General features: G+C 38.0%; 1 protein-coding gene across 1 annotated transcript; it reads left to right on the top strand.

Moving 5' to 3' along the window:
- The first annotated feature begins 29 nt into the window (after positions 1-29).
- LOC121525713 (FSD1-like protein) lies at positions 30-26,111 on the top strand. The gene is made up of 13 exons (XM_041811833.1): positions 30-84; positions 2,165-2,260; positions 2,348-2,479; positions 2,834-2,935; positions 3,048-3,070; positions 3,373-3,494; positions 7,676-7,897; positions 8,194-8,292; positions 12,990-13,119; positions 14,673-14,755; positions 17,336-17,590; positions 17,822-17,910; positions 25,150-26,111. The coding sequence occupies exons 1-13, from the start codon at positions 70-72 to the stop codon at positions 25,249-25,251; spliced, it is 1,470 nt and encodes a 489-aa protein (XP_041667767.1). The 5' UTR covers positions 30-69; the 3' UTR covers positions 25,252-26,111.
- The last annotated feature ends 1,873 nt before the right edge of the window (positions 26,112-27,984 follow it).

Genomic DNA, 27,984 nt, shown 5'->3' with positions numbered 1-27,984 from the left:
CAGTCTCCGACCCCCTCCTCTCTCTCTCTTTCTCTCTATCTAGCTCACTTTCTCTCTCTCCCTCTGATCATGGACTCTCAGAAGGTAAGACTCTGATCAATGATGATCAATAAACTGATCAGCCTGCCGAGGGCGAGCGACATTCAAATGACCAGAGAAAAGGAGAGAGAGAGAGAGAGAGGGAGGATTAGCTAGCTGTTAGTTGTTAGCCTCTCTCTATGTGTGTTTCTGTCACTCGACCATCCTCTTAATTCTGCTCCAGTAGAGAGATAGGTCACTGCACTGTAAAACTACTGACTGTTAGAACTACTAGACTGACATCACTGCACTGTAAAACTACTGACTGTTAGAACTACTAGACTCACATCACTGCACTGTAAAACTACTGACTGTTAAAACTACTAGACTGACATCACTGCACTGTAAAACTACTGACTGTTAGATCCACTATGACATTACTGCACTGTCAAACTACTTACTGTTAGAACTACTAGACTGGCATTATTGCACTGTAAAACTACTGACTGTTAGATCCACTATGACATTACTGCACTGTCAAACTACTTACTGTTAAAACTACTAGACTGGCATTATTGCACTGTAAAACTACTGACTGTTAGATCCACTATGACATTACTGCACTGTAAAACTACTTACTGTTGGAACTACTAGACTGGCATTATTGTACTACAAAACTACAAACTGTTAGAACTACTAGACTGACATTACTGCACTGTAAAACTACTGAATGTTAGAACTACTAGACTGACTTTATTGTACTACAAAACTACAAACTGTTAGAACTACTAGACTGACATTACTGCACTGTAAAACTACTGACTGTTAGAACTACTAGACTGACATCACTGCACTGTAAAACTACTGACTGGTAGAACTACTAGACTGACATTACTACACTGTTTAACTACTGACTGTTAGAACTACTAGACTGACATCACTGCACTGTAAAACTACTGACTGTTAGAACTACTAGACTGGCATTACTGCACTGTCAAACTACTGACTGTTAAAACTATTAGACTGACATCATTGCACTGTAAAACTACTGACTGTTAGAACTACTAGAGTGACATCACTGCACTGTAAAACTACTGACTGTTAGAACTACTAGACTGACATTACTACACTGTTTAACTACTGACTGTTAGAACTACTAGACTCACATCACTGCACTGTCAAACTACTGACTGGTAGAACTACTAGACTGACATCACTGCACTGTAAAACTACTGACTGGTAGAACTACTAGACTGACATTACTACACTGTTTAACTACTGACTGTTAGAACTACTAAACTGACATCATTGCACTGTAAAACTACTGACTGTTAGAAGTACTAGACTGACATTACTACACTGTTTAACTACTGACTGTAAGAACCACTAGACTGACATCACTGCACTGTAAAACTACTGACTGTTAGAACTACTAGACTGGCATTACTGCACTGTAAAACTACTGACTGTTAAAACTATTAGACTGACATCACTGCACTGTAAAACTACTGACTGTTAGAACTACTAGACTGACATTACTACACTGTTTAACTACTGACTGTAAGAACTACTAGACTGACATCACTGCACTGTAAAACTACTGACTGTTAGAAGTACTAGACTGACATTACTACACTGTTTAACTACTGACTGTAAGAACTACTAGACTGACATCACTGCACTGTAAAACTACTGACTGTTAGAACTACTAGACTGGCATTACTACACTGTTTAACTACTGACTGTAAGAACTACTAGACTGACATTACTGCACTGTCAAACTACTGACTGTTAAAACTATTAGACTGACATCATTGCACTGTAAAACTACTGACTGGTAGAACTACTAGAGTGACATCACTGCACTGTAAAACTACTGACTGTTAGAACTACTAGACTGACATTACTACACTGTTTAACTACTGACTGTTAGAACTACTAGACTCACATCACTGCACTGTCAAACTACTGACTGTTAGAACTACTAGACTGACATCATTGCACTGTAAAACTACTGACTGTTAGAACTTCTAGACTGACATTACTACACTGTTTAACTACTGACTTTTAAATCTTCTGACTGTGAAACTGTGAAAAGTTAGGTTTACTCGTTTAGATTAATGTCATTAATTTCTTTGTTGAACAGGAAGCTCTTATCAGGATCATAAATACATTAGCCAATAAGAATGAAGAGCTTCAAAGCTTCTTGGAAACACTTGATGCCACACTAATAGGACTGAAGGTCAGTAGCTGATTGGTTGAGAGAGAGCAGAGGGTGGGTCTTAAATCAGGGATACAGCATGTTACTGTTACATTTTTTATCCATCAGGATGAGTCATGTAAGGTGATGATGGAGCTGGAGGCGGAGCTTGAGCAGCTTAGCTCTGCCCTTGAAACAAAGGGGGCGGAGCTTCGTGGCATCATTAAGGAGGAGAAACAGAGGAAGGAGGTGGAGCTTCAGGTAAAAGTTTAAGTTTTCCTTATTTTTTATTAGAAATGTTCTTTGATACTAGAGCTGATTTTTAGTTGATTTTAAACATAGTTGTATTGTCTTGTTTTTTATTCTCTTATTTTATTCTAGAATAACAAAGAGAATATAGTTTTTGAGAAAAGTTTGGGGTATTTTTCAAAAATGATGAATGGTGATAAACATTAAGCTGTGCTCAGAGATGACTTCTTCTCTGTGTTAGGGTTAGATCACTGTAAAACATTTCTTATTGTGATAAACTTAAAACAAAAATCTCGTTTAATGGTCTTAATCCTCATTAACTCTAAATATTCTGTTTCAAAATTGTGTTTTTTTGCTTTTTTGTAGAATCAGTTGATGGAAGGAAAGTCAGCTCTGCTCTCATGTGAAGAACTTCTTGAGTTTGCGAATCAGAGCCTGACGATCAGCAATGAAGAGGAATTCCTGAAGGTGTAAAATCCTTGAATGTCTCTGATCGAAAAAATCAGATTTTATTTACATTTTAATGTTAAAATAAACAAAAAGACAACAAAATCAGCTAAAATATTTATTCTTTTTTCAGGCTGCCAAAGAGATCAAAGACAGGTGAGGACACTGTAAAAACACTAATTCATTTTATTGATTACTGATCAGTTCAGTCTTCTGGGTTGTTTAAAAAATGTCTTTGTGTCTTTATTGTTGTCTTTGTCTCTGAATTCTTCTCAAAATTTAACAGTAGTTTTTAGCAAAAATAACATCAGCTCTGATTTCATCACCTGCCTGTTATCTGAACATTAACTCCACCCTAACCAATTATCTCTGCCTTAATCCCCCCTAACCACACCCACACCTTATTAACACCACCCACTCTAACCCTGCCCTGCATGACCGGCCCCTCCTGTTGCCAGGGTAACCATGGCTCCAGCCTTCAGGTTAACAACTCGTCCAGTCGTGTCCCAGAACATGTCTCAGTTTACTGTCGATTTTAGTGTGGAGAGGGCTGGTCTTCAACAGCTCTACTTCCTGCCAGGTGAGTCACACCTGTCTAACTGTAACAGCTGATTCACACCTGTCTAACTGTAACAGCTGATTCACACCTGTCTAACTGTAACAGGTTAGTCACACCTGTCTAACTGTAACAGCTGATTCACACCTGTCTAACTGTAACAGCTGATTCACACCTGTCTAACTGTAGCAGCTGATTCACACCTGTCTAACTGTAGCAGCTGATTCACACCTGTCTAACTGTAACAGGTTAGTCACACCTGTCTAACTGTAACAGCTGATTCACACCTGTCTAACTTTAACAGCTGATTCACACCTGTCTAACTTTAACAGCTGATTCACACCTGTCTAACTGTAACAGCTGATTCACACCTGTCTAACTGTAACAGCTGATTCACACCTGTCTAACTTTAACAGCTGATTCACACCTGTCTAACTTTAACAGCTGATTCACACCTGTCTAACTGTAACAGCTGATTCACACCTGTCTAACTGTAACAGCTGATTCACACCTGTCTAACTTTAACAGCTGATTCACACCTGTCTAACTGTAACAGCTGATTCGCTACTGTCTAACTGTAACAGCTGATTCACACCTGTCTAACTGTAACAGCTGATTCACACCTGTCTAACTGTAACAGCTGATTCACACCTGTCTAACTTTAACAGCTGATTCACACCTGTCTAACTGTAACAGCTGATTCGCTACTGTCTAACTGTAACAGCTGATTCACACCTGTCTAACTGTAACAGCTGATTCACACCTGTCTAACTTTAACAGCTGATTCACACCTGTCTAACTGTAACAGCTGATTCGCTACTGTCTAACTGTAACAGCTGATTCACACCTGTCTAACTGTAACAGCTGATTCACACCTGTCTAACTGTAACAGCTGATTCACACCTGTCTAACTTTAACAGCTGATTCACACCTGTCTAACTGTAACAGCTGATTCGCTACTGTCTAACTGTAACAGCTGATTCACACCTGTCTAACTTTAACAGCTGATTCACACCTGTCTAACTGTAACAGCTGATTCACACATGTCTAACTGTAACAGCTGATTCGCTACTGTCTAACTGTAACAGCTGATTCACACCTGTCTAACTGTAACAGCTGATTCACACCTGTCTAACTGTAACAGCTGATTCACACCTGTCTAACTTTAACAGCTGATTCACACCTGTCTAACTGTAACAGCTGATTCGCTACTGTCTAACTGTAACAGCTGATTCACACCTGTCTAACTGTAACAGCTGATTCACACCTGTCTAACTGTAACAGCTGATTCACACCTGTCTAACTGTAACAGCTGATTCACACCTGTCTAACTGTAACAGCTGATTCGCTACTGTCTAACTGTAACAGCTGATTCACACCTGTCTAACTGTAACAGCTGATTCGCTACTGTCTAACTGTAACAGCTGATTCACACCTGTCTAACTGTAACAGCTGATTCACACCTGTCTAACTGTAACAGCTGATTCACACCTGTCTAACTTTAACAGCTGATTCACACCTGTCTAACTGTAACAGCTGATTCGCTACTGTCTAACTGTAACAGCTGATTCACACCTGTCTAACTGTAACAGCTGATTCGCTACTGTCTAACTGTAACAGCTGATTCACACCTGTCTAACTGTAACAGCTGATTCACACCTGTCTAACTGTAACAGCTGATTCACACCTGTCTAACTGTAACAGCTGATTCACACCTGTCTAACTGTAACAGCTGATTCGCTACTGTCTAACTGTAACAGCTGATTCACACCTGTCTAACTGTAACAGCTGATTCACACCTGTCTAACTGTAACAGCTGATTCACACCTGTCTAACTGTAACAGCTTAGTCACACCTGTCTAACTGTAACTGTAACAGCTGATTCACACCTGTCTAACTGTAACAGCTGATTCACACCTGTCTAACTGTAACAGGTTAGTCACACCTGTCTAACTGTAACAGCTGATTCACACCTATCTAACTGTAACAGGTGAGTTACACCTGTTTAACTCTAACAGCTGATTCACACCTGTCTAACTGTAACAGCTGATTCACTACTGTCTAACTGTAACAGCTGATTCACACCTGTTTAACTCTAACAGCTGATTCACACCTGTCTAACTGTAACAGGTGAGTTACACCTGTTTAACTCTAACAGCTGATTCACACCTGTCTAACTGTAACAGCTGATTCACACCTGTCTAACTGTAACAGCTGATTCACACCTGTTTAACTCTAACAGCTGATTCACACCTGTCTAACTGTAACAGCTGATTCACACCTGTCTAACTGTAACAGCTGATTCACACCTGTCTAACTGTAACAGCTGATTCACACCTGTCTAACTGTAACAGGTTAGTCACACCTGTCTAACTGTAACAGGTTAGTCACACCTGTCTAACTGTAACAGCTGATTCACACCTGTCTAACTGTAACAGGTTAGTCACACCTGTCTAACTGTAACAGGTTAGTCACACCTGTCTAACTGTAACAGCTGATTCACACCTGTCTAACTGTAACAGCTGATTCGCTACTGTCTAACTGTAACAGCTGATTCACACCTGTCTAACTGTAACAGCTGATTCGCTACTGTCTAACTGTAACAGCTGATTCACACCTGTCTAACTGTAACAGCTGATTCACACCTGTCTAACTGTAACAGCTGATTCACACCTGTCTAACTGTAACAGCTGATTCACACCTGTCTAACTGTAACAGCTGATTCGCTACTGTCTAACTGTAACAGCTGATTCACACCTGTCTAACTGTAACAGCTGATTCACACCTGTCTAACTGTAACAGCTGATTCACACCTGTCTAACTGTAACAGCTTAGTCACACCTGTCTAACTGTAACTGTAACAGCTGATTCACACCTGTCTAACTGTAACAGCTGATTCACACCTGTCTAACTGTAACAGGTTAGTCACACCTGTCTAACTGTAACAGCTGATTCACACCTATCTAACTGTAACAGGTGAGTTACACCTGTTTAACTCTAACAGCTGATTCACACCTGTCTAACTGTAACAGCTGATTCACTACTGTCTAACTGTAACAGCTGATTCACACCTGTTTAACTCTAACAGCTGATTCACACCTGTCTAACTGTAACAGGTGAGTTACACCTGTTTAACTCTAACAGCTGATTCACACCTGTCTAACTGTAACAGCTGATTCACACCTGTCTAACTGTAACAGCTGATTCACACCTGTTTAACTCTAACAGCTGATTCACACCTGTCTAACTGTAACAGCTGATTCACACCTGTCTAACTGTAACAGCTGATTCACACCTGTCTAACTGTAACAGCTGATTCACACCTGTCTAACTGTAACAGGTTAGTCACACCTGTCTAACTGTAACAGGTTAGTCACACCTGTCTAACTGTAACAGCTGATTCACACCTGTCTAACTGTAACAGGTTAGTCACACCTGTCTAACTGTAACAGGTTAGTCACACCTGTCTAACTGTAACAGCTGATTCACACCTGTCTAACTGTAACAGGTTAGTCACACCTGTCTAACTGTAACAGCTGATTCACACCTATCTAACTGTAACAGCTGATTCACTACTGTCTAACTGTAACAGCTGATTCACACCTGTCTAACTGTAACAGCTGATTCACTACTGTCTAACTGTAACAGCTGATTCACACCTGTCTAACTGTAACAGCTGATTCACTACTGTCTAACTGTAACAGCTGATTCACACCTGTCTAACTTTAACAGCTGATTCACACCTGTCTAACTGTAACAGGTTAGTCACACCTGTCTAACTGTAACAGGTTAGTCACACCTGTCTAACTGTAACAGCTGATTCACACCTGTCTAACTGTAACAGGTTAGTCACACCTGTCTAACTGTAACAGCTGATTCACACCTATCTAACTGTAACAGGTGAGTCACACCTGTTTAACTCTAACAGCTGATTCACACCTGTCTAACTGTAACAGGTGAGTCACACCTGTTTAACTCTAACAGCTGATTCACACCTGTCTAACTGTAACAGCTGATTCACACCTGTCTAACTGTAACAGCTGATTCACACCTATCTAACTGTAAGAGCTGATTCACACCTGTTTAACCTCTAACAGCTGATGATAACAGCATAGGTAATAATGATAGGTTTGTATGTTTCCATGACAACAGATTACATGACAAATCAGTCTCAGACTGAATTTGTTCTATTTTTTTATTTTCAGTCCCCAGAGCGCCAGAGATCGACGGGGCCAACTGTGTCGTCTGTGACAACAACATCTCTGTTGTCTGGCAACCAGCTGATGATAGTGATGGTGATGCTAAACGAAGCGAATGCTATGAGGTTGAGTACCGCAAAACGAACCGTGACTCATCTGTGAGAGCCGCAACAGAGGCATGCTGGGAAAAAATCAGTAACATCACAGAAACAAGGGTCACCATCTCAGGTCAGAAGTCACAATACAATTTAACATTTTAGCATGTGCTACATGTTAGCGTGGAGCTCCATGCTAGCCCATAGCTCCATGCTATCATGTAGCTAACTATTAGCAAGTAGCCTCATATTATCATGTGGCTACTCATTAGCATGTAGCTACATGTTAGCATGGAGTTTCATTTTAGCATGTGGTTTTATTCCATATCTAGCTTTCACCAGATAGCTGTTATCTGCTAGAGTAGCCACAGGCTCTGTAGATTATTGACTCCATTTATTGTTTAGTTTTTGATGATTTTTCTGTTTCAGGTCTGAAATTTGATTCTCAATTTGTCATTGTTCGGGTTCGAGCCAAAAACAAGACAGCTGCTGGGGAATTCTCTGAGCCAGTTGCCATAGAAACTAGAGGTAAACATGAATGATACTTAGTTTTAGCTCAGGTCTAAAAACCAGCTTTGAGGCTCCATAAAAAAATTTGGTGATAAATGTTATAAAAACTTTGCATTAAGATCCAGACCTTTGATTGAGGACATTTTCACAGACCAGAACTTGTTGAGATTTATATTAAGTCCACTGGCCCCTGGCTAACCCCTATCCAAAGAACACGAGCCCCTAGGCTAACCCTAACCCAAGGACAGGTGGTCCCTAGGCTAACCCTAGTAGAAGTAGCTTTGATATATCTGCTGTAACTTTAACACAGTAAAGGGGGGAAACCAGTTATGTACAAAGGCATGAACAACCAATCATCAAAAATGTGCTTGAATTAAAAACCTGCATCACTTAAATGCATCTGATTATTAAGCTTACTTAATCTAAAGGCTACTCTTTGATAGGAGCTTGCCTCATTTAAAGGCCTGTCTGATAAAAAAAGGCCTGCCTCTGTCTTTGATTAAAAAAAAGCCTGCCTAATTTGAAGGCCTCTCTTTAATATGAGCTTGCCTCTTTTAAAGGCCTCTCTTTAATACATGCTTGCCTCATTTAAGGGCCTGCCTGATAAAAAGGCCTGCCTAATTTTGAAGGTCTCTCTTTAATAAAAGCTTGCCTCATTTAAAGGCCTCTCTTTTATACAAGCTTGCCACATTTAATAGCTTGTCTCATTTAAGGCTTGTCTCTGATAAAAAAAAAGCCTGCCTAATTTGAAGGCCTCTCTTTAATACAAGCTTGCCACATTTAAAAATTTGTCTCATTTAAAGGCTTGTCTCAGTTAAAAAAAAAACCCTGCCTAATTTGAAGGCGTCTCTTTAATACAAGCTTTCCACGTTGAAAGGCCTGCCTTTGATAAAAAAAACTTGCCTAATTTGAAGGCCTGCCTGTGATAAAAAAGCTTGCCTCATTTAAAGGCCTGCCTGTGATTAAAAAAAGCTTGCCTCATTTAAAGGTCCCTCTTTAATACAAGCTTGCTGAAAACAGGTTGCCTAATTTGAAGGCCTCTTTTTCATACATGCTTGCCACTTTTATAAGCGTGTCTTTTTAAATTTAAATTTAAAGGCCTGTCCCTGATAATAAAAAGGTTGCCTTATTTTAAGCCCCCCTTTAACACAAGCTTGCCTCATTTAAAAGCTTGTCTCATTTAAAGGCTCCTCTTTAATACAAGCTTGCCACATTTAAATGCCTGCCTCTGATAGAAAAGCTTGCCTCATTTAAAGGCCCCTCCTAAATAAAAGCTTGCCACATTTAAAGGCCTGCCTCTGATAGAAAAGCTTGCCTCATTTAAAGGCCCCTCCTAAGTAAAAGCTTGCCACATTTAAAAGCTTGTCTCATTTAAAGGTCCCTCTTTAATACAAGCTTGCTGAAAACAGGTTGCCTAATTTGAAGGCCTCTTTTTCATACACACTTGCCACATTTATAAGCTTGTCTCATTTAAAGGCCTGTCCCTGATAAAAAAGGTTGCCTTATTTTAAGCCCCCTCTTTAATACAAGCTTGCCTCATTTAAAAGCTTGCCTCATTTAAAGGCCCCTCCTAAGTAAAAGCTTGCCACATTTAAAAGCTTGTCTCATTTAAAGGCCCCTCTTTAATACAAGCTTGCCTCATTTAAGGGCCTGCCTGATAAAAAGGCCTGCCTAATTTTGAAGGTCTCTCTTTAATAAAAGCTTGCCTCATTTAAAGGCCTCTCTTTTATACAAGCTTGCCACATTTAATAGCTTGTCTCATTTAAGGCTTGTCTCTGATAAAAAAAAAAGCCTGCCTAATTTGAAGGCCTCTCTTTAATACAAGCTTGCCACATTTAAAAACTTGTCTCATTTAAAGGCTTGTCTCAGTTAAAAAAAAACCCTGCCTAATTTGAAGACGTCTCTTTAATACAAGCTTTCCACGTTGAAAGGCCTGTCTCTGATAGAAAAAAGCCAGCCTAATTTGAAGGCCTCTCTTTAATACAAGCTTGCCTAATTTAAAGGCCTGCCTGTGATGAAAAAAAGCTTGCCTCATTTAAAGCCCCCTCTTTAATACAAGCTCACCACATTTAAAAGCTTGTTTCATTTAAAGGCCTGCCAGTGATTAAAAAAGCTTGCCTCATTTAAAGGCCTCTCTTTACACCGTGTTCCACATTATTATGCAAATGATATTTTTCTCTGATTTTCCTAAATATTAATGTAAATGACAGTCGGAATATTTTTCAAGTCATTAGCCATTAGAGCATAATTCAGATGTTTTCGAACAAACTTCATAATAACAAAAATTATATATAAAAAATATATATATAAAAAAATGCACTGTTCCACATTATTAAGCACAACAGCTTTTTAAAACATTTTCTAGGTTGTAAAGAACTGAAAATGGTTATTCATTGAATTTGCAGCATTAGGAGGTCATATTTACTGAAATCAAAGCTATTTCAATCAAAAACATCTGAACAGGCCACGTTCATGTTAACATAGGAGCCCTTCTCTGATATCACCTTCACTATTCTTCATCCATTGAACTTGTGAGTTTTTGGAGAGTTTCTGCTTGAATTTCTTTGCAGGATGTCAGAATATCCTCCCAGAGCTGCTGTTCTGATGTGAACTGCCTCCCACCCTCATAGATCTTTAGCTTGAGGATGCTCCAAAGGTTCTCAGTAGGGTTAAAGGTCAGGGGAGGATGGGGGCCACACCATGAGTTTCTGTCCTTTTATGCCCATAGCAGCCAATGACACAGAGGGATTCTCTGCAGCATGAGATGGAGCATTGTCATGCTTGAAGAAAATTTTGCTACGGAAGGCACGGTTCTTCTTTTTGTACCATGGAAGAAAGTGGTCAGTCAGAAACTCTACATACTTTGCCGAGGTCATTTTCACACCATCAGGGACCTTAAAGGGGCCTATCAGCTCTCTCCTCATGATTCCAGCCCAAACATGACTCCGCCCCCTCCTTGCTGACGTCCCGGCCTCATTGGGACATGGTGGCCATCCACCAACCATCCACTACTCCTCCATCTGGACCATCCAGGGTTGCACGGCACTCATCAGTCAACAAGACTGTTTGAAAATGAGTCTTCATGTATTTCTGGGCCCACTGCAACCGTTTCTGCTTGTGAGCATTGGTTAGGGGGGGCTGAATAGTAGGTTTATACACAACTGCAAGCCTCTGGAGGATCCTACACCTTGAGGTTGGTGGGACTCCAGAGGCACCAGCAGCTTCAAATACCTGTTTGCTGCTTTGTAATGGCATTTTAGCATCTGCTCTCTGAATCTGATGAATCTGTCAGAAACCTTCCTCATTATGCCTTTATCTGCAGGAACCCGTCTGTGCTCTGAATCAGCCACAAATTTCTTCACAGTATGATGATCATGCTTAATTTTTCCTGAAATATTGAATGTTTTCATTCCTTGTCCAAGGCATTACGCTATTTGACACTTTTCGGCAGCAGAGATCCTTTTTCTTTCCCAGACTGCTGAAACCTGTGGCCTGCTTAATAATGTGGAACATGTGGAAAAGAGCATTTTGAGGTTTTCTTTTTTAGAAAAAATAATAGTTATCATTATGAAGTTTGTTCAAAAACATTTGAATTATACTCTAACTGCTGATGACTTCAAAAGTATTATAACTGTCATCTGCATTGATATTTAGAAAATCAGAGAAAAATGTCGTTTGCATAATAATGTGGAACACGATGTAATACAAGCTTGCCACATTTAATAGCTTGTCTCGTTTAAAGGCTTGTCTCTGATAAAAACAAAAGCCTGCCTAATTTGAAGATCTCTCTTTAACACAAGCTTTCCACGTTGAAAGGCCTGCCGTTGATAAAAAAAAACTTGCCTAATTTGAAGGCCTGCCTGTGATAAAAAAGCTTGCCTCATTTAAAGGTCCCTCTTTAATACAAGCTTGCTGAAAACAGGTTGCCTAATTTGAAGGCCTCTTTTTCATACACACTTGCCACATTTATAAGCTTGTCTCATTTAAAGGCCTGTCCCTGATAAAAAAGGTTGCCTTATTTTAAGCCCCCTCTTTAATACAAGCTTGCCTCATTTAAAAGCTTGTCTCATTTAAAGGCTCCTCTTTAATACAAGCTTGCCACATTTAAAGGCCTGCCTCTTAAAACAAAGCTTGCCTAATTTAAAGCCCCCTCTTTAACACAAGCTGGCCATGTTTAAAACCTTGTCTGATTTAAAGGCCTGTCTCTGATAGAAAAAAAAAGGTTGCCTAATTTGAAGGCCTCTCTTTAATACCAGCTTGCCACATTTAAAAGCTTGTCTGATTTGAAGGCCTCTCTTTAATATAAGCTTGACACATATAAAAGCTTGTCTGATTTAAAGCCCTGTCTCTGATAAAAGAAGTTTTCCTAATTTGAAGGCCTTTTTTTAATATGAGCTTGCCACATTTAAAAGCTTGTCACATTTAAAGACCCCTCTTTAATAAAAGCTTGCCTCATTTAAAGGCCCCTCTTAAATACAAGCTTGCCACATTTAAAAGCTTGACTGATTTAAAGGCCTGTCTCTGATAAAAGAAGTTTGCCTAATTTGAAGGCCTCGCTTTAATATGAGTTTGCCACATTTAAAGATTGCCTCTGCATTGGAAGTAAAAAAAAATGACGCATTATTTGAGGACTGTTTCCAAAGGATTATTTTTAAATGTGCTGTCTGTGCACATTTACACAATAATTTATTTATTTATTTATTTATTTTTTGCAGCATATAATTTTGGCTTTGATGCAGCGACGGCTCACGCCGAACTGAAGGTCACTGGTGACTCAGTGATTTGGGAGCCACAGGGGGTCAAAGGTCATGATGCCCGTCTGAGAGGAAAAGACAATAAAAGCAGGTGAGCTGCTGGTGACTGGGGTAGATAGATAGATAGATAGATAGATAGATAGATAGATAGATAGATAGATAGATAGATGACAGACTGATTGATTGATTGATTGATTGAATGATTGATCGTGATTTTAGATCTGGGCGTGCCCTCTGTCTTCTTTATAATCAAAAAAAAATTTAATCACATACAAACTTTCGAATATTTTTAACCATAATTTTCTGTGATTAACTTCCTGTTTCACTGTGAGGTCACTTCCTGTCCTTATTAGGAGATTTATGGTGGACCCACAGAAACATAATAAAATCATTGATTTTTGTATTGATTAATTAGATTGAATCAATCAATTCACATGAATTGAGTTTTGTATCTTTGATTTTTGTCCTCTGATCTTTTTGTCCCTCTGCAGTCTCCGTACTGCCTCCTCTCCAACAGCCTCAGGTAGTCTTTGATTACTGGTTGCCTAGCAACAACTTTGCCGCTAATCACTTTGTCCACCAGCCATTTCTCTCAGCCAATCACATGACTGCTGACATCACTGCTGACATCACCAACACCCCTTTTTTTTTTTTTTAAATAAAAGTGATTTTAAGAATTTTTGTTGTTGTTAACCATTTCAGTCACTTTGTTATTGTTAAAGTTTGGTTTGTTATCTTTAAGCTCCTTCGTCCCAGCTCCCATGATGCTTTGCCTGGACTCTGGATGTGACTTTCAGTGCCTTGTGGTTTCCATTGTAATATGCTAACCGTCAGTTTAAAAAAATAAACAGGATAATTAGGAGATTATTCCTCTGCTGTGTTAATGTCAGACAAAGATAACCTGAATAAATACAAAAGTCAGTTTTTAAAATATTTCATTTATTTAAGGGAATAAGCCATCCACCTTAATGTTTATGTATACAGATTTATATTTATGTGTATATTAACATACCTAACTAACATGTAATATTGAATAGATAGACATACAGTATATGTGTATTAGGGCTGACAAAGTTAATGACGCCTTAGCTTAAATTTAATTCAAGGCCACTGTATTTATTGTTGCACACATAACGCAGGCACATTGTGTATATATGTATGTATATATATATTTATATATATATATATATACATATATATATTCATATATGTAAGGGTTAATGCCCGAGAGGTGTCCAAGTATCAGGGATTAAAGGACAACGTGGAGGCCTCAACCGTCTGATGCGTAATAATAATAATAATAATAATAATAATAATAACAATAATAATGACAATAATAATAATAATGAAAATAACTTTATTTATAAATTATTTTTAAAAACAAGGGTTTCTAAAGTGCTTTGACATGTGTAACAGCAAGAACAAAGCTAAACTTAACCCAAACAAACCACAGACACAACAGAACAGTTCACTCTTAAATGTACTGCATTATTTATGTTTTCTCCTGTATTCATATTTCTTTTCTCTGTTGCATCATCGCTTTCTCACGAGCTCATTGGCTGCTTCACCTTTAATTTTGAAAGGCTTGTTCACTGTTCCACCTCTACCATTAATTAATTACCTAATCTTTCTTCTCTTTGGAAGGAGTGCAACACCTTCACCCAATAAGACTGCAGTAGGCAGAGGAGGGCGGGACCGATTCGCTGGAGAGTCCTATACCGTCCTGGGTACGATTGATACGACTGATACTATTGATATTACTGATACCACTAATACCACTGATACTATTGATACTACTGATACTATTGATACTACTGATACTATTGATACTACTGATACTACTGTTACCACTGATACTATTGATAACACTGATACTACTGATACTACTTATACTACTGCTACTACTAATACTACATACTGATACTACTGATACTATTCATACCACTGATACTACTGATACCACTGATACTATCGATACTATTGATACTATTGATACTACTGATACTACTAATACTACTGATACCACTGATACTACTGATAGGACTGACACGATTGATACTACCAATACTACTGATACTATTGATACCACTGATACTACTGATACTACTAATACTACTGATACTACTGATACTATTCATACCACTGATACTACTGATACCACTGATACTATCGATACTATTGATACTATTGATACTACTGATACTACTAATACTACTAATACTACTGATACTACTGATACTACTAATACTACTGATACTACTGATACTATTGATACTACTGATACTATTGATACTACTAATACTACTGATACTACTGGTACTACTGATACTATTGATACTACTGATACTATTGATACTACTAATACTACATACTGATACTACTGATACTACTGATACTACTAATACTACTGATACTACTGATACTATTGATACTACTGATACTATTGATACTACTAATACTACATACTGATACTACTGATACTACTAATACTACTGATACTACTGATACTATTGATACTACTAATACTACATACTGATAATACTGATACCACTGATACCACTGATATGACTGATACGATTGATACTACTGATACCACTGATACCACTGATACTATTGATACCACTGATACTACTGATACTACTAATACTACTGATACTACTGATACTACTAATACTACTGATACTACTAATACTACATACTGATACTACTGATAAAACTGATACGATTGATACTACTGATACTACTAATACTACTGATACTACTAATACTACTGATACTACTGATACTACTGATACTACTAATACTACATACTGATACTACTGATACTATTGATACTACTAATACTACATACTGATACTACTGAAACCACTGATACCACTGATACCACTGATACGATTGATACTACTGATACCACTGATACCACAGATACTATTGATACCACTGATACTACTGATACTACTACTGATACTACTACTGATACTACTACTGATACTACTACTGATACTACTGATACTACTACTGATACTACTACTGATACTACTGATACTACTACTGATACTACTGATACTACTACTGATACTACTACTGATACTACTGATTTGACTGATACTCTTGATACTACTAATACTACTGATACTACTAATACTACATACTGATACCACTGATACTACTGATACTACTAATACTACTGATACTACTAATACTACTGATACTACTGATACTACTGATACTACTAATACTACTGATACTACTGATACTTCTAATACCACTGATACCACTGATACTACTGATACTTCTAATACTACTGATACTACTAATACTACTGATACTACTAATACTACTGATACTACTAATACTACATACTGATACCACTGATACTACTGATACCACTGATACCACTGATACTACTGATACTACTAATACAACTGATACTACTAATACTACTGATACTACTAATACTACATACTGATACCACTGATACAACTGATACCACTGATACCACTGATACTACTGATACTACTAATACTATTGATACTACTAATACTACTGATACTACTTATACTACTGATACTACTAATACTACTGATACTACTGATACTACATACTGATACCACTGATACTACTGATACCACTGATACCACTGATACTACTGATACTACTAATACTATTGATACTACTAATACTACTGATACTACTAATACTACTGATACTACTAATACAACTGATACTACTGATACCACTGATACCACTGATACTACTGATACTGAAAGTCCAGCTTATTTTGATAGTACTACTGATGATACTGATATTGATCGTAGTACTGCTGGTACTGTTACTGATGGTGCTAATAATATGTATAGAACTACTGATGGTCCTGAAACTGATAGTATTACTTTTTTTGACAGTACTACTGATGGCATTGATTCTGATGGTTCAATATTATTGATAATTGTATGGGCTCTGATATCGTATATTTAGTCTATTCATCGATAATTATAATGAACTTTTTATGCCGATGTTACCTGATTTAATGATCACTGAGATTAATTAATTGATTAATTTTTTTAATTCAAAGAAACATTCCAACAATTTTTTTAAATTTATTGATTTATTTTTAAAAATCTTTTTCATTCTGAACACTGTAAGTAGCGAGCTTTTATTTTGAAATGTTAAATTGTTCCATCTGAATAGCAAGAATTTATTTTGAAAGGTACAACAGGAAACTGTTTTTATACATCTTTTATTGTCTTAATTTTTCGGTTTAAATAAAAAAGTTTGACATCAATGTGACTATTTCTAATGCTTAGGTGATCACGAAATGATGGGCGGCTGTCACTACTGGGAGCTCCGCCCCCTGGCTGACTGGAAGTCATTCAGTGTGGGTGTTACCTATAGGCAGAGCCTGGGCCGTTTCGACCAGTTGGGAAAAAGCTCTGGTTCATGGTGTCTCCACGCCAGCCAATGGCTGCAGACCTCTCTCGCAGCAAAACACAACAACCGAGCTAAGACGCTTGATTGGCCGCTGCCTCAGCGAATCGGACTCTACTGTGACTATGACAATGGTACTGTAAAAACGTTAACATTTAAATCGACTGTTCTGTACTGTAAAAAAAACAACATTTAAATATTTAAATCAACTGTTCTGTACTTACTAAAAAAAACTTCTGTACTAAAAAAAATTCTGTTGTGTTCTGTAAAAACAAAAATTTTAATTTTTACTTTATTTTTCTTTCTCTCATGTCTTTGTTTTTCATAGTTGGTCATGTGACTTTGTCTCTTTGTACCTGTCCCAGGTGAGCTGGTGTTTGTTGACGTTGACAGACTTCATCTTCTTCACTCCTTCAAAACAAAGTTCAGCCAGCCGCTTGTCCCTGCCTTCACTGTGAGTACTGCAGTAACAGTACATTAATACAAAAGTGATACCTCATTGATGTATCAGTGATACTACATTAATACCTCTGTGATACTACAATAAAACCTTTGTGATACTGTAATAAAACCTTTGTGATACTACAGTAGTGATACAGTAATTCTACAGTTATACTAGAGTGATAAGAAATCAATACTTCTGTGATTCTACATAAATACTACAGTAATACTTAGCTTATACTAGAGTGATACTACATTAGTACCTCTGTGGTACTACAGTAATACTACAGATATACTAAAGTAATACAAGAGTGGTACTATGTTAAGACCTCAGTGATACTACAATAATACTAAAGTGATATTACAGTGATACTGCAGTGAAACTACAATGACGCTACAGTAACGCTACAGCAATACTACAGATATACTACAGTAATACAGGAGTGATACTATGTTAATACCTCAGTGATAATATTATAATGCTATAGTGATATTACAGTGATACTACAGTGACACTACAGTGATACTACAGCGTAACTACAGTGACACTACAGTGACACTACAGTGACACTACAGCGATACTACAGTGATACTACAGTGACACTACAGTGATTATACAATGACGCTACAGCGATACTACAGTGATACTACAGTGACACTTCAGTGATACTACAGTGATACTACAGTGACACTTTAGTGATACTACAGTGATACACCAGTGACACTACAGTGATAGTATAGTGACACTACAGTGATTATACAATGACGCTACAGCGATACTACAGTGATACTACAGTGACACTTCAGTAATACTACAGTGATACTACAGTGACACTACAGTGATTATACAATGATGCTACAGCGATACTACAGTGATACTACAGTGACACTTCAGTAATACTACAGTGATACTACAGTGACACTATAGTGATACTACAGTGATACTACAGTGGTACTACAGTGACACTACAGCGATACTACAGTGATACTACAGTGACACTACAGTGATTATACAATGACGCTACAGCGATACTACAGTGATACTACAGTGACACTTCAGTGATACTATAGTGATACAGTGACACTATAGTGATACTACAGTGATACTACAGTGACACTACAGTGACACTATAGTGATACTACAGTGATACTACACTGACACTACAGTGACACTTCAGTGACACCACAGTGACACTATAGTGACACTTCAGTGACACTTCAGCGATACTTTTGTAACACTACAGTGACACTATAGTGATACTTCAGTGACACTACAATGACACTACAGCAAGATACCATGATACTACAGTGTGACTACAATGACCCTACAGCAAGATACAGTGATACTACAGTGACCCTACAATGACACTACAGCAAGATACAGTGATACTACGGTGACACTACAGTGACACTACAGCAAGATACAGTGATACACCAGTGACACTACAGTGATAGTACAGGGACACTACAGTGACACTATAGTGATACTACAGTGATACTACAGTGACACTACAGTGACACTACAGTGACACTACATTGACACTTCAGTGCCACTATAGTGACACTATAGTGATATTACAGTGATACCACAATGACACTACAGTGACCCTTCAGTGATACTACAGTGATACTACAGTGACACTACAGTGACACTTCAGTGACACTATAGTGATACTACAGTGACACTACAGCAAGATAAAGTGATACTACAGTGACACTACAGTGAAACTACAGCAAGATAAAGTGTTACTACAGTGACACTACAGTGACACTACAGTGACACTATAGTGATACTACAGTGATACTACAGTGACACTATAGTGATACTACAGTGACACTAAAGTGACACTACAGTGATACTACAGTGACACTAAAGTGACACTTAAGTGACACTATAGTGACACTACAGTGACACTACAGTGACACTTTGGTGATACTACAGTGACACTAAAGTGACACTACAGTGATACTACAGTGACACTAAAGTGACACTATAGTGATACTACAGTGATACTACAGTGACACTTTAGTGATACTACAGTGATACTACAGTGACACTATAGTGATACTACAGTGACACTTCAGTGACACTACAGTGATACTACAGTGACACTTTAGTGATACTACAGTGATACTACAGTGACACTAAAGTGACACTACAGTGATTTAACAGTGACCCTTCAGTGATACTACAGCAAGATACAGTGATACTACAGTGACACTACAGTGAAACTACAGCAAGATAAAGTGATACTACAGTGACACTACAGTGAAACTACAGCAAGATAAAGTGATACTACAGTGACACTACAGTGACACTACAGTGACACTATAGGGATATTGCAGTGACACTACAGTGATACTACAGTGACACTTTAGTGACACTACAGTGATACTAAAGTGACACTACAGTGATACTACTGTGATACTACAGTGACACTACAGTGATTATACAATGACGCTACAGCGATACTACAGTGATACTACAGTGACACTTCAGTGATACTACAGTGATACTACAGTGACACTTTAGTGATACTACAGTGATACACCAGTGACACTACAGTGATAGTACAGTGACACTACAGTGATTATACAATGACGCTACAGCGATACTACAGTGATACTACAGTGACACTTCAGTAATACTACAGTGATACTACAGTGACACTACAGTGATTATACAATGATGCTACAGCGATACTACAGTGATACTACAGTGACACTTCAGTAATACTACAGTGATACTACAGTGACACTATAGTGATACTACAGTGATACTACAGTGGTACTACAGTGACACTACAGCGATACTACAGTGATACTACAGTGACACTACAGTGATTATACAATGACGCTACAGCGATACTACAGTGATACTACAGTGACACTTCAGTGATACTATAGTGATACTACAGTGACACTATAGTGATACTACAGTGATACTACAGTGACACTACAGTGACACTATAGTGATACTACAGTGATACTACACTGACACTACAGTGACACTTCAGTGACACCACAGTGACACTATAGTGACACTTCAGTGACACTTCAGCGATACTTTTGTAACACTACAGTGACACAACTATAGTGATACTTCAGTGACACTACAATGACACTACAGCAAGATACCATGATACTACAGTGTGACTACAATGACCCTACAGCAAGATACAGTGATACTACAGTGACCCTACAATGACACTACAGCAAGATACAGTGATACTACGGTGACACTACAGTGACACTACAGCAAGATACAGTGATACACCAGTGACACTACAGTGATAGTACAGGGACACTACAGTGACACTATAGTGATACTACAGTGATACTACAGTGACACTACAGTGACACTACAGTGACACTACATTGACACTTCAGTGCCACTATAGTGACACTATAGTGATATTACAGTGATACCACAATGACACTACAGTGACCCTTCAGTGATACTACAGTGATACTACAGTGACACTACAGTGACACTATAGTGATACTAAAGTGACACTACAGCAAGATAAAGTGATACTACAGTGACACTACAGTGAAACTACAGCAAGATAAAGTGTTACTACAGTGACACTACAGTGACACTACAGTGACACTATAGTGATACTACAGTGATACTACAGTGACACTATAGTGATACTACAGTGACACTAAAGTGACACTACAGTGATACTACAGTGACACTAAAGTGACACTTAAGTGACACTATAGTGACACTACAGTGACACTACAGTGACACTTTAGTGATACTACAGTGACACTAAAGTGACACTACAGTGATACTACAGTGACACTAAAGTGACACTATAGTGATACTACAGTGATACTACAGTGACACTTTAGTGATACTACAGTGATACTACAGTGACACTATAGTGATACTACAGTGACACTTCAGTGACACTACAGTGATACTACAGTGACACTTTAGTGATACTACAGTGATACTACAGTGACACTAAAGTGACACTACAGTGATTTAACAGTGACCCTTCAGTGATACTACAGCAAGATACAGTGATACTACAGTGACACTACAGTGAAACTACAGCAAGATAAAGTGATACTACAGTGACACTACAGTGAAACTACAGCAAGATAAAGTGATACTACAGTGACACTACAGTGACACTATAGGGATATTGCAGTGACACTACAGTGATACTACAGTGACACTTTAGTGACACTACAGTGATACTAAAGTGACACTACAGTGATACTACTGTGATACTACAGTGACACTTTAGTGATACTACAGTGACACTAAAGTGACACTACAGTGATACTACTGTGATACTACAGTGACACTAAAGTGACACTTCAGTGACACTATAGTGATACTACAGTGACACTACAGTGAAACTACAGCTAGATAAAGTGATACTACAGTGACACTACAGTGAAACTACAGCAAGATAAAGTGACACTACAGTGACACTATAGTGATACTACAGTGACACTATATTGATACTGCAGTGACACTACAGTGATACTTCAGTGACACTATAGGGATACTACAGTGACACTACAGTGAAACTACAGCAAGATAAAGTGATAGTACAGTGACACTACAGTGACACTATAGTGATACTACAGTGACACTATATTGATACTGCAGTGACACTACAGTGACACTTCAGTGACACTATAGTGATACTACAGTGACACTAAAGTGACACTACAGTGATACTGCAGTGACACTACAGTGATACTACAGTGACACTATAGTGATACTACAGTGACACTAAAGTGACACTACAGTGATTTAACAGTGACCCTTCAGTGATACTACAGTGATCCTACAGTTACACTACAGTGACACTACAATGATACTACAGTGACACTATAGTGATACACCAGTGACACTACACTACAGTGACACTATAGTGATACACCAGTGACACTACACTACAGTGACACTATAGTGATACACCAGTGACAGTACACTACAGTGACACTACAATGATACTACTGTGACACTATAGTGATACACCAGTGACACTACACTACAGTGACACTATAGTGATACACCAGTGACACTAGACTACAGTGACACTATAGTGATACACCAGTGACACTACACTACAGTGACACTATAGTGATACACCAGTGACAGTACACTACAGTGACACTATAGTGATACACCAGTGACACTACACTACAGTGACACTATAGTGATACACCAGTGACAGTACACTACAGTGACACTATAGTGATACACCAGTGACACTACACTACAGTGACACTATAGTGATACACCAGTGACAGTACACTACAGTGACACTATAGTGATACACCAGTGACACTACACTACAGTGACACTATAGTGATACACCAGTGACACTACACTACAGTGACACTATAGTGATACACCAGTGACAGTACACTACAGTGACACTATAGTGATACACCAGTGACAGTACACTACAGTGACACTATAGTGATACACCAGTGACACTACACTACAGTGACACTTTCTTCAGAATTTGTGGTTCTGACTGAAGCACACATTGTACTAACAGTAGTGTTGATAGTACTTACAGTACTGTTTTAGTACTTTCTTAAGTATTTGAAGTACTAACTTTAGCACCCATTGTCCTAACAGCAGTACTGATTATTCTAACAGCGAGACAGCGAGTCCATCCCTGCAGAGTTGTCTGAGTGTCTCCATTGTAAACAAATCCAGCATGGCGAGGGGGGCGGCTCTCTGCATTAGCGGTGTGCATGGCTAGTGAGTGGTGCGGGCTATATAAGACTCTACGAACTTCCTGTAACTCCGTTCATGTCGACAATAGGAGAAAATAACTCTAGTCTTATCTGACATGATCTGAAAGCTGAACCTGTCATTCAGTAGTCTCTGTCCTTCATCCATTTCTGCTCGCTTGTACCGCATCACGACGGCACCACTTCCTGGTCTGGCAAACTACGGGATGGGTCGAGAATGCGCATACGTTAATCGTGCGACAAAAAATTAGCGGCGTTTAAGGTAATTTGAGTTAACGCGATATTAACACGTTATCTTTGACAGCCCTAATAATTATACGTTATTATTTCATAGCGTGGTGAATGTGCAGGTCACAACTTGTCCGCCAGAGCGTTTTGGAGTTGTTGGATTGTGTATTTGATGAGTTTGATGAGGGAAAGCCGGAATACCGTCTGCTTACACTGAGTTGGCACAGCAGGTCCGAACTTGGCAGCGGCGATCTAAAAATAGCTTGCACCGACAACTGAAGGTAACGAACCTATTACTAAGACTATAGGAATTATGGCAATGGGCAAGTCTGCCAAAATGTTGAAGTATCCCTTTAAGAGGAGAGCTGATATTGATCATATTGATCACATGAGCAGGTGTGTCAGATCATACCCTTTGTACATTTGGCATATAGATCATAGTTTCAAAACACCAAAATTGTGGCTAGTGGAAATACTGAGTGGCTAGTAAGTTTGCAGAACCACTAACCACCATGGCTGGTGAGCAAAAAAGTTAATGTCAAGCCCTGATTATAAAAGTAAACTACAGCAAACTATTTACAAAGCAAAGTTTTGCTAACAAGTCTGTGTGTGAGAGCAGAGGAGGAGACAGAACAATAATGGCTGACGTCTCAAAGGGGCTGAGCCTTGACTTTAAAGATGTGGACTGAGAACCCAGAAAGCTCCCTGCTTAGCAAAGGTAGTCAGTATGTTGACTTCACCATACAGAAACCCAGTCCTTGAGCTTTAATTAAACAGTAGTCACACTAGTGTCTGTCGGTGAATGCACTGTGATGGACATAAATGGACACAGCAGAAAGTCTTTGTTTCACCTATGACTGGTTCCAACAGTACTTACAGAAGTATTCTTGTAGTAACAACAGTAGTATTTGTGTAGTGCCAACAGTAATATTTGTAATACTAACAGCAGTATTTGTAGTGCTTCCTGTGGTATTTGAAGTACTAACAGTAGTACTTGAAGTGCTAACAGTAGTATTTGTAGTACAGTGTGGACACTGTCTTGTGACTTGTGCATTTTCTTTATTCTGTTTTAAGCCTTTTTGTAATTACCCGCCTTAGGACAGCGGATTAAATTTAACTATTGTGCTAATTCTGGTTTATTTTCATTGATGTGTATTAATGTGAAAATGTTGGTTGATGTGCACTGTCCCAATCAAATAAATAAATCAATAAAATAAATGAAACATTTGTTGACCTTACAGCAGTATTTGAAGTAGTAACTGTAGTCTTTTCTGTATTGCAGATCTGGTGTGGTGGTATCACTTTAACAACTGGCCTGCAGGTGCCAAGCTTCATGGGTAATTTCCTCTCTGCCAATCGGAGCCTTAGTAACTTGTCCCAGTAATACCATCTGTTGATTTGATTATTTAGTAATTTATCTAATTTATTTGGTTGACTTATCAATGTCTTTTTTTTTTTTTTTTTTTTACTAATTAAGCCTTTGTAAAAAGTTCAATTTAAAAGCCACTGAGGTTATTTAAAGTTCTATTTATTAAATAATTGAGAAAAATGAAGATCAATATATGTCTATCTGATAAATTACTGAGAAATATAGAAATGATCAAATTTGACTAAATGATATATAATATATATAATAACAGAATAGAAATGATCAAATAAAAGGTAATGGTATAAATGATCAATATTGTTTCTGTGATAAATATCAATAATATAGAATTGATAAAACTGACAAAATGTAATAAGTATGATCAATATTATCTATTTTATAAACAATGATATCGAAATGATCAAATTTAGCCAAATTATATAAATATAATCAATCTTGTTTTTAAACATTAACAAAATTGATCAATAACTAACAATAATATATATAATGATATTTTAAGAGGTTACTGTGATGATAATTGCCTGTTCATAATTTCAAGTTCTTGACTTAAATTTGAGGGCTTTTAATTTGACAAGCATTGTTTTGTCATATGGGAATTTATTTTATTTGAAATGACAGACTTTTATTTTGACGATCAATGTATTATTGCCTAATTTCTCTGATTTTATTTTGAAGACTTTTGTTATTTTTAAAGATAACTTTATTCTGATAATATGACATTATCACTGTCGTGCTATGTTGACAAAATTTTTCTGTCTCTTTGATAAAGGACAGAAAGTTTAAAAATTGTAAAAAAAATTTTTTATCAAACATCATGTGAAGTAAAATCAATTTATTTTGAAAATATTTAAGTGAAATATGAGGTGCAATTTAATTAAATTATTATTGTTTTTATGAATAAATGTTATTTGACTGTATTTAACTTAAATTCAATGTTTTATATCAAATCAATATGTTGATAAACAAAGAAAATAAAACACTCAAAAAAATCTTTGTTTAGTTTTATTCCAAAGGAAATCTGCCTTTTGTAATTCATAGTAACTGGAATTTAACTATATTAATTATTGTTATAAAGCTCATTTGAATTTTTTTTTAACTCTGCAGAATATTTAGAAGAATCTGTCAAATACAGTCCATATTCAGAACTTTCATGTCCCATCAATTTATATAAATAGATACACATTTATTTTGAATATTTCAAACAGAATGCACAGTGGTACATACTCTCCTGACCAAAATCTTAAGACCAGTTAAAAAATTGCAAGAATTCACATTGTGCACTGTTGGATCTTCAAAAGGTTCTAAGTAGGGTTTCAAAATGCAAAAAGAAGAAATGGAAGTGAGAATTTTTTTTCTTTTGAGTAAGCAATTTATTGAAACAACAATTAAAGTGAAATAGGCTGTTCATCAGCTGATCAAAAGCTTAAGACTGCAGCCTTTAAAAGCCAAAATCTGCACAAAAATGTGGATGCAATGTGATTTTCTGTCAGGTATTCTCACTGTCATGACCTCCTGATGGCAAAGGCAAAAAACTTTCAGTCTTTGAACGTGGTCAGATTGTTGAGCTGCATAAGAAAGGCCTCTCAGTGGAACAAAGGAGCTTCAGGTTAGGAGGGGCGTCAAACAGCGGCTGGCTATGTGGAGATGTTGCAGCTGGCATCCTTAATGACTGAGGGCCCTCGTCCGTGTGGCAGTGACTGAGGGCCCTCGTCTGTGTGGCAGTGACTGAGGGCCCTCGTCCGTGTGGCAGTGACTGAGGGCCCTCGTCCGTGTGGCAGTGACTGAGGGCCCTCGTCGGCTCCTGCTCTTGGACCATCCTGGTGTTCCCCTGATCTAGATCCAACTGAGAACATTTGGGAATGGATGGCAAGGGAAGTTTACAAAAATGGACATCAGTTCCAGACAGTGGCTGCCCTTTGTGAAGCCATCTTCACCACTTGGAGCAACGTTCCCACTAGCCTCCTGGAAACGCTCCTGTCAAGCACGCCCAAACCAACTTTTGAAGTGATCAACAAGAACAGTGGAGCTTCTCATCACTGAGTCCTTTTTTGAAACTTTTATATCTGTTTGCGGGAGGTTTTTTTTTTTTTTTTTTTTTTTTTTTTTTGAGCTGTGGTTTTAAACTTTTGATCAGCTGATGAACAGCCTATTTCAGTTTACTCGTTTTCAATAAATTTCTTACTCAATTTTTTGTCCCACTCCCATTTCTGTTTTTTTTGCATGTTGACGCTCTACTTAGAACCTTCTTAAGATCCAACAGTGCACAATGCGAATTATTGCGGTATTTCAACTGGCCATAAGATTTTGATCTGGAGTGTATATATATATATATAACACGCGTTAAAAAGATAATAAAAGTATTTAATCATATGACTAAGTTTGACCACAGCTTGCTCCCGTAGGCCTCCGGTGGGATGTTTACATGCCTGGGGGTGAAGAAGTGATAGGGTCAGACGCAGCCAGCAGTTATGAGTGAGGAGACAGAACCAGGTCTGCTTAGTGGTGATTTTGTTTTTAAAAAGCTGGAGAATGTTAAGATAAGACCTAAACTGTGGGTACATGCTGCAGTGATGAACTGTCTTTACACTGAAGCACAAGTCTGAAGCTCCGCCTTCAGGCAAAGCACGTCTTTGCTAATGTTAGCAAAGACGCCAACAACAACACAGGACCAAGCCATGGTCCTCAAGCTACACTGGCGGAGTCCAGCAGACTACTCGTCCACAAAATGAC

This window comes from Cheilinus undulatus, linkage group 17 (assembly GCF_018320785.1).
Source record: "Cheilinus undulatus linkage group 17, ASM1832078v1, whole genome shotgun sequence".
Classification (NCBI taxonomy): Eukaryota; Metazoa; Chordata; class Actinopteri; order Labriformes; family Labridae; genus Cheilinus; species Cheilinus undulatus.
The sequence above is the reverse complement of the archived record's forward strand: the minus strand, read 5'-3'. Positions and strand labels throughout refer to the sequence as shown.

What these genes read in the sequence shown, in the direction of transcription:
- LOC121525713 (XM_041811833.1), top strand. An exon ending in CCACACTAATAGGACTGAAG is followed by an intron (nt 2,261 to 2,347) that starts GTCAGTAGCTGA and finishes TTTATCCATCAG; the next exon opens with GATGAGTCATGTAAGGTGAT. An exon ending in ACAGCTCTACTTCCTGCCAG is followed by an intron (nt 3,495 to 7,675) that starts GTGAGTCACACC and finishes TTTTATTTTCAG; the next exon opens with TCCCCAGAGCGCCAGAGATC.